Raw genomic sequence first — 8,575 nt, forward strand, 5'->3', positions numbered from 1 at the left:
TTGTGTGACCAGTCGTGTGCCAGACCTCTGGGTTGGAATAGCTTCAGGTGGCCGCTCCTCCTAGGTTAGGTCCTGGTGTGTCACCCCACCCCACCCTGTCTGCTGGGGGTACCCAAGCCCTACCCCACTCAAAATAGTTATGATTCAAGGGTCCTGTGAAAGCTTGTCAATTCCCACCTTTCTCCAAGCCTTTCCTTCCAGGAGTTAAGCACTGAATTGTGCCCTGCATGGCCCTGAGCTCTTTCTGCCACTTTGTCTCTAAGTGAAGCGACTTACTCAAGGTTACACAACTACTGAGATGGGCTCCCTGCTGAATCCCCACGTCTTCACAGTGACTTCTGTTCTCACTGTCCTGTCCTCACTTTACTCATGAGGAAAGAGCCTCAGGGAGGGTGAGTGCTCTCCCAAGTGGATAGCTGCTATCAGGGGAAGCCAGATTTTATCCTGCTCCTGTCCACTTGGGAAAGACTTTTGTGCTCACACAGCAGGGACCATGGGGGAAGGGGAGAAGGCAGTATCTTTAATTATCTGAAATTTTCTACTTGATAATCTAGTCTTCTAGATCAGCGGTCCCCAACATTTTCAGCACCAGAGACCGGTGCTCCTGTGAAAATTTAATGCCTGATGACCTGAAGTGGAGTTGAGGTGGTGATGCTAGCGCTGAAGAGTGGCTGCAAATAACAGATAAAACTTTACCCGCTAGCCTGCCACTCACCTCCTGCTGTGCAGCCCAGTTCCTAACAGGCCACTGACATATATATTGGTCCATGGCCGTAGGTCATCCTGGTCCAACCTCCAATTTTGTAGATGTGGAAACGGACTGAGTCAGTCAATGGCAACACCAAGATTAGAACCTGATCTGCCTGACTCCAAGTCCATACACCTAGTATACTACTTAAATACTCAGGTGGCCTGTCTTGGTCCATTGCATTGGAGGGACTCCAGATTATCACTTGTAGGATGGGGAGGTACCTTGAGCTCCAGTAAGTTGGGAGGGGGTCCTAGAAGCAGAATTGATTTATGAAAGACCCATGTGCCAGGCCTAGGACTGGATGCAAAATTCAATCTCTGCACTAATAGATGAATACATCAATTGGGTGCTTGAAGCATTATCACGTGGATTGTTGCCTTTTTTAAAAATAATGTAGGTCTCATGCAGAAAACTCAAGGAGTGAAATATGGCCAGCTTTTCTCTTTTCTCTCTCCCCTTACCCCCAACCACAAATGTAACAGATCCAGAAATGGGTAATTACTAGTTTCGAGGTTCCAATGTAGGGAAGGAACCAGGATGAGAAAGTGGGTCTTGTGAGCCCAAAGCCCAGGGCTCTCCTGGAAGTTGCTCTCCTCTGCTCAGGGTTCAATGGGAAGCTGTACAGAAGCACCAAGAAAGCTGGAGCTCAAAGAAGGGGCCCGTAGTTCTATCCTTCCTGCCCGTTTTCCTGTTCTGATGTTCCCTGGGGGAGAGGGAAGAGTGCCATATTTTTGTCAATTCCACAGTCAAGGCCAGAGTATTGTCCTGAGGGTTCATGAGGGCTCTTTATTTCCTTGCAGCACAACTGCTAGAGAACTTGGGCTCCCCAGGTATGTGAAACCTGAATTCTAACTCAGGTGCACACTAAGCTTTGGACTAGTCATCCTAGAGGCTGGGAATTGATTAAAATAGCTCAACAGAATCAGTCTATCCCCAAGTGTGTTGTTTGCTTTCCTGTTCTGCTGCCTACTCTATCCCTTTTGTTGAGGTGTTGTGGGCCTTTAAGGGCAGGCACCATGGCTGGAAACAGATTCCCCAAGAGACCAGGAGAAAGTGCTGAGTCATTGTTTAAGAGTTGGTTTTTAAGGGCTCCTACCCTAATACATAAGGCTCAATAGATTTATAAATTGAAGTAGGTTTGATTTAAATTCAGGTGATTCAAATCGATAATGCAGGAAGATTCACCAAGTTCCCAAGTATTTCTAAAATGTACCCATTTACCTTGCTTTAGAGTTTCCAAAACAATTTTTTAAGGATTTTTAGCCTTGGCTCATTTCAGACAGGAGGGTGTGACTTTGAAGGCACCCTGTTCTCTTCATCAGCACCACTGAGGTGTTCCTCAGGATTGCCTCCACTCACTGTCCTAAACCCGAATGATTTTTGTGTACCAGGCCCAGTACATATAGGACACGTATGTGGTTACATGTAATTACCATTTTCTTACTGCTGTTTGAGTACTAAGTGCCTGGCATAGTGCAAAATGTTTCTAAGTTGGTACTTTAGGTAGGTACCATCATCAGCACAACAGGCTCATGTGGCTCCTGAGTGGCAGAGCTGGGATTCAAACTTAGGCAGTGGGGGGGGACACTCAGTCCACAGGCAATCACATGGCTGATCTTGTACCCAACAAAGTCTGAGTGTGCACCTGAGGTCATGAGAATCTCTGAAAACCTTGGCTCCACTATGACAATGCTCACAACAGCACCACTGCTGGTGCAAACAGAAATCTTTCTGGTCTTAGGCTCCTAGAGATGGTTTGCACCCACGAGCCCATCAAGACCCTCGGGAGTAGGTGCCACAGGAGCAGCCGGGGCCCATCTTAGCGCATGGGACTTGTTTTATGTCTTTACCTCATGGCTCTCACATCTTATATTTTCTCTTAACTGTACTCAGTGCTTTGTAAGCAGATTTTTTGCAGAGTCAAGGCATAAAATATATTCACACTCATAAATCTTTTTGTACTACATTCCTCATCAAATCGCCATAGATCTTCTTGCCGTATCTCAAGTATTGCCTTTTTTCCCGATTACATAAATTGGAGTTCAAAAAATCCTAAAAATCACTTAAACATGGTCAAATTTGTCAGCTTCCAATTGTTTTTATGAATAAACATTTCAATAAAATTAGGCCCTAATTTTATAGCCAGCTTTTGTCCCTCCTTAAAGGAACATTGTTCAACAAGCTTATCACTAATAATTCAAGGAGCAAGCTGGCCTACCTCAAAAACCAAAATTCAGTGCTCTCAACATTACACTGTAGTTATTTTACCTGCAGTTAAAAAGGTAAAAGAGGCCAACACCCCCCCACCACCAAAAAAAAACGGCTTAAGGTCTTTTGTGAGAACCTTGTACTTTTCATGCTTCAAGGACAGGTAATGCTTCTTTTAAAACGTACAGCATTTCCATGCTTTGGATTAGCCTTGCAGCAATATTAAACAAAACTGGAGGGATGAACTGATCCCTTTATTCACCAAAGATAAATGGAGCTAATTATTTCCCACTATACCAAAAGCCACTTTTCCAGTGCCTAGCATCAGAGGTAAGAACTCTCTCTGAGGATCAGAGAAGGGGAGACTGCCTGGAGTTGGGGGTATTGCACAATGGGCCTGGGAGTTTCCAGCCTAATGCCACCCATTGCTTCCTTAGAAGAGATCAACAGGGCCCATTACAATATTGCACAGGTCTTATGTTTTCCTAAACATCTTAAGCAGTTTCTAATTACCCTTAATATATGGTATTCAACTTGGGGTCAGGCAAGCAAATACTAGACCAATTTCTCAGAGTTTGTGGACCACTCCCATCATAACCATCTAGGTATCCAAACTCCATTTTTAATACTTTATGATCTACAGACCAACCCCAAATGCATGGCTTAGAGGGATTAAAAAGAACACAAAAATCTCACAAAAAGCCTACATTAAGAACCAATCTCTGACATACAAGGAGGTTAACGTTAAGTCACACATTAAGCATGTTGCCAAAGGCTGAGTCAATATCTTCAAGGTGAAACACCTAATCCTTTCCACTCCATAAGCAGCAGAAGCACATAGCCTAGCCCTGATCTGTCCCTCCCCCTCAAGGTTATTAGAAAAGCTTCAAGTCCAGGTTAGCAGCCCGACTATCACAACATAAATATCCAATAAATTGGAGTAAGATTGTAGAATTTTGAAGGCAATAACAATGGCTTTCCTTGCAGTTTGGGTAAAATGACTGTCCTTCACTGTGCTGTGGCATGCAATGACAGCTGTCAAAATACCTCCCTCTCCCCTTGGTCACAGGCAGACAGGTAATGGTAACAGTATGGTTTATTAAGCTGTGCCTTAGTACAGGCGCTGGGGCTTGCCCATGGTGCTCTTGATGTATAAAGCCCGGACGTTCTGCCAGTTCTTTTTGAGCAATGACACCAAGAAATTGACAGCTAAGTGGATGTTATACACAAGCTCATCATCTGTCATCTTCACGTGGCCAACGGCCACTGCTAGACATAGCACCTGTAAGAAAAGGAAGGTCGAATCAATTGGCGGCTAGATGCAAGAGAACATGGAAAGAGTGGGCATAACTACAAGGCAGATGGCCCATCCTTCCCTTCTACTGACCTACTGAGCAGTGCTCTGGACCCAGGCCAGGAAGATTGGAGATATATGAAAAGCTTCAACCCTGCTCAGGGACTATCACATATCCAAAGCACCCACAGAAATGCAAAACAGGACTCTAACTCCTTACCTTCTTCATCTGGAACTTGATTGTGGATTTCACTTCATCGACTTTGGCCACCATGTTCTCATTGTGGGTCAACAAGGAAGGGAACTTGCCTGCCTTATTCAGGCCTGGGCCCAGGATTCGTGGGATCTGCTTGATCAGAGACTCTGAAGCCAAAAAGGCATCATACTTCTTGGCTGGCAAAAAGAGTAAGCCATTGGATGCTTAGGACCCTGAAAAGCAGCTCTCTAAACAGGGATCTGTGAGCCAACCACAAATATGCCCACTAACCAACATTCTACCCCTCTTTTAGGTTACCAAGTCTTTTTACACTTCTCCTGATTCCAGTTTGATCTTCTCCATCCTCTGAACTTTTTACTGATCCAATATTCATACGAAATGCAGTCCTAGGCTGACCCACAATTCACATTGCAACAGAAAATGCACTCTAGTTAAAACTGCCTGGGTTCAAATTCTACCTTCCTATTTTCCAGCTACATGACAACTGTTGCATCTGTTTCTTATCTGTAAAATGCTTAGACCATATATGAAAAGGAAATTAAAACTGGCGCATACAGAATTCAGAACACACCAGGACCTGACTTATCAACTTAACAGACTGTCATCTGTTTAGAAAGAACTACCACCTGGCCTCCCTTCCCTATAAAATTCAATCCTCAAAAGTAAATATGAAAAGACCCTTCATAAGGCTAACAAATACCACTCGAATTAATCAACCACAGCAGATCCTATAAACCTCCTTTGTCATTTTATAATGCAAATGGTAGAAATATCATTTTTTTACCATTCCCATAAGAATTATCTGTCCCCACCCCAATACAAAATCACACCGGCCACTCACCTAGCTTCTTGACCAGTTTCTTATTCTTGTTGAGTTTTTTCAATGCCTCGATATCCATGTGGGGAATATCCACAGCCTTGGCCTCATCGCAGTGCTGCTGATCCCCCAGAACACATACAGAGAACTTTGGGCGGGGAGTGGACTTAAGCCTGCATTTTGGGGACAGAACAGGTCATGTCCAGCCCTGGGTCCGAAGGGCAGGTGAACGGGTCTGGGACCGCTGCAGACACTGAGCCTTACCCAGAGCGTTCACATTCACCAACAGCTAGTCTGGCTTCTCAAACTAGCCGGCGGGCTCGGCCAAGGCCTCCCCACGCCTCCCCTCTTGTTTTAAGACCCAGGGTGGGGGTCCGTCCAGCCGCACCTGCCCAAAGCAGAGGGTCTGAACTACCCGGGCACTTCAGTGCAGCACGTGCCTGCCCATCAAGGGCTCAAAAGGAGCCTCAAGAGAGTAGCAGGGCACGGGGGGCACTGAGTGCTGGGTGGGGTCAGAACGGTGCCAACCTGACGGTGCCAGAGAAGCGTTTGTCCTTCTGAGGATCATAGTTCTTCAAGCTGATCTGCAGCTCCACCGTCTCCAAAAACCTTAACAAAAAGTAACAAGTTAAATAGCCACCCGCGGCTTCCCAAATCCCCCTTGCGCTCATTCTCCCGTGGGGACCCGCGCTTACTTCCGGCGCTTGCGCTGGTTCCCGTGCAGGACTTCCCGCACAGCCTCATAGAGGGTGTCGCGAGAGACTTTGCTGCTGTGAAAAAGAAGCAAGACGAGCACTCAGGACCTGGACGCCGATGTGATCAGAAGCCTCAGGCTTTCACACTGGGGGATTCTGGACACCGAGTCGGGAGATTTGGGTCCGAGAATCAGGCGCAGGCCCCGGGAAAGAGACCCTACTGGCGGCCGGGCTGGGCGCGCGAAGTCGAACGCGGGGCCCGCAGGCCGACGCCAGGCAAGAAATGCGCCTCAGCGAAGCAAGGGCAAGGACTCCCGATTCCATTCGCAGGGTCTCCCTCCCCATGGGAGCGCCCGGAGGTGCGGATGAGCACAGATAGTATCCTGAATAGCACTCACCTCATGATGCCGCGCGCCACAAAAACCGGAAAAGAGGTTAACTCAGCTCGCGCATGCGCTCAAATAGGAACCTTGTTATCGCGAGAGATGCGTTATTCCTGTGGCTTCCCCCCTCAGCGCTGTGTACCGCCGCTGGAGGGCGATGCCGCGCGTGGCACCGCTAGACCAGCGCGAGGACGACCTGAGGCTACAGTCCAGGACGTCCCGCAACACCCTGAAAATACCCCTTTTGCGCCAGCAGCTGGCAGACCCTTAGGGAAGAGGCTAAATCCTGGGCTTGAGCTTCAGATGTCACACGTTCTGGGCACTGCACGGTGATGGCCGCCGAGAGCGTACAATTCCTGCATGTTTGTCCTTTGGCTTAGACCAACTCTGCCCACTACCTCCTGCCCTCTGCACCTGCCTCTTCTCAAAAGCACGCTTTAACTCCTAATCTTCCTCATCCTCTTGTTCTAATGGGGGCTCAGGTCTTCGGAGGAAGTTGTGGGAAGGGAAATATAAAGTTGTTCCTGGCCCCTCAAAGCTTGCAATGGCGAAGAGCTAGGAAGGTACTGTAATGACTTTCACCTAATAGTTGATTCGATAACATGTTATCTACTGTTTACTATGAACAAGGTGTCTAGCTAGGTGCTATGGGAATAAAAGACATAAAACAGACATGTCCTCAGTATTACATACCCTTTCTGCTCTTTCCTCTGTCCAACAGGCCCCATCCTTTTTTCTGCCCACAGTAACCCTAGGAGATCTGATTCCTAATCAAGTCTTCTGCCCAAAAGCCTTCCCCAACTCCAGACTGAGTCACTCCCATCTTCAGCCGCCCTCCCCTAGTGGTTGCCGACCACCTCACCTACTCAACAGCTAATAGGGCTGGGTCGGGTGGTTTATTTTCTGGCCCATAAAATGTGAATGAACGAACCTCAGAACTCTACTACCTTCCCTTCACAGAACATTTGCCCAGAAAAAAAGATGCCCCTTGTTGCTGAGCAGGGTGGAATGATGGTGAGTTGGTTTTCAACAAATACCCAGAGTTAATAGGAAGGCAGGCACTTTTATTATGACATCATTGAACTTCCTTTTTATTAAATACCATTGATAAATTATTCAAGTCAGAAACAGGAACACAGAGGATCATAATATATACTTGAGCACAAGAGATTTGTGTTAAGCATACAGGTCTCCCAGGGCTGCTGGAACATCTTTCATCTACTCTGGGTCAGCTGTGACTCTACAGAGGCCTATAGGAAAGTTTCTGTCCGCAGCTTGAGGGAGAAGTAACAAGGAGGGAGCCAGGAAGAGTCAACAGCCCTTCGAAATCCAGCTCATCCAGCCTCCTCAGCTTAGGATCCTCCCTGCTGGTTGGGAGGCCAAGATAGCCTCTCTGCAGCCTGGAAGTGGGAGGCAGTTGATCCCTGGGATGGTCAGGCTCAGTCTTTACCCCCAGACAAGGGGTCAGGGTGAGATGCTGAGGGCAGAAGTGTTGTTCAGGAAGCTGATGAGGGAGCTCTAGGAGGGTGGTCCCTTAGTGGAAGGTCAGGGGGCCATATGTCTCAGGGTGGCCTGCAGGGACTTCCTCAGGAAAGTGGTGTTGACTGCTAGGACTGTGGCCAGGCCCAGCCTCTGGGTCTCGGTTATCTGGGGAGAAGGAAGAATAATGTCAGAATTCCAGCAGCCTCTCTCCCTGCACTCCTCTGCTCCTGAGAGAGGAATCAGGATGCAAGGACAATGGAAGGAGATGACTTCCTGAGCAACTGTACCTCATTATTTCCCAATGGTGAAGCAAGGTCTTTGGATTCAGGTTGACCTGAGGTCAAATACTAACTGCACAACTTACTAAGTCAGCTACCTCAATAACAGTTGACAATTATATAGACTGCTTACTATGTGGCAGCACTTTATGTGTATTACCTCATATAATCCTTACAACCCTCCCATTTACAGATGAAGAAACTAAGGTTCAGAAACACTCCATTGTGGCTGCCACCTTCCTTCTGGGTCACGCTTTTTGTGCCCTTAACTGTTGTTACAACCTCCTGAGAAGTCTCTGCCTTGTACCTTCACTCTCCAATCTCCACTCCTTTTACAGAGGCCAGAGGCTTCTTTATAAAATGCAACTCTAACCAAGTCACTCCAGCTGAAAGGTCTAGGACGACTCCCGAGGCCTCATATTGGAGGTCCTTCTTCTAGGCTCTCCAGAG

General features: G+C 47.3%; 2 protein-coding genes across 3 annotated transcripts in view; both read right to left on the bottom strand.

Annotated features, from left to right (window-relative positions):
- Positions 1 to 4,037: 4,037 nt before the first annotated feature.
- On the bottom strand, positions 4,038 to 6,477 carry RPL10A (ribosomal protein L10a). Its single transcript, XM_006907335.3, has 6 exons — positions 6,381 to 6,477; positions 5,983 to 6,057; positions 5,816 to 5,896; positions 5,312 to 5,460; positions 4,474 to 4,646; positions 4,038 to 4,241 (listed from the first exon to the last, which is right to left on the bottom strand). Exons 1-6 carry the CDS (start codon positions 6,383 to 6,385, stop codon positions 4,071 to 4,073), a joined length of 654 nt encoding a protein of 217 aa, XP_006907397.1. The 5' UTR covers positions 6,386 to 6,477; the 3' UTR covers positions 4,038 to 4,070.
- A 931-nt stretch (positions 6,478 to 7,408) lies between these two features.
- Positions 7,409 to 8,575, bottom strand: part of FANCE (Fanconi anemia complementation group E) — a 9,827-nt gene continuing 8,660 nt past the window's right edge. For both annotated transcript variants that reach the window (XM_015585932.2, XM_025043678.1), the window contains one exon: positions 7,409 to 8,012. In XM_015585932.2, the coding sequence (XP_015441418.1) occupies positions 7,911 to 8,012 (102 nt within the window). In that variant the 3' untranslated portion in view covers positions 7,409 to 7,910. The remainder of the gene's footprint in view (positions 8,013 to 8,575) is intronic.

The sequence above is a fragment of the Pteropus alecto genome, unplaced genomic scaffold, assembly GCF_000325575.1.
Source record: "Pteropus alecto unplaced genomic scaffold, ASM32557v1 scaffold202, whole genome shotgun sequence".
Lineage (NCBI taxonomy): Eukaryota > Metazoa > Chordata > Mammalia > Chiroptera > Pteropodidae > Pteropus > Pteropus alecto.

Coding starts and splice junctions, on each gene's coding strand:
- RPL10A (XM_006907335.3), bottom strand. Junction 5,461..5,815: donor CGCTTCTCTGGCACCGTCAG/GTTGGCACCGTT, acceptor CCCAAAATGCAG/GCTTAAGTCCACTCCCCGCC. Junction 4,242..4,473: donor TCAAGTTCCAGATGAAGAAG/GTAAGGAGTTAG, acceptor CTTTTCTTACAG/GTGCTATGTCTAGCAGTGGC.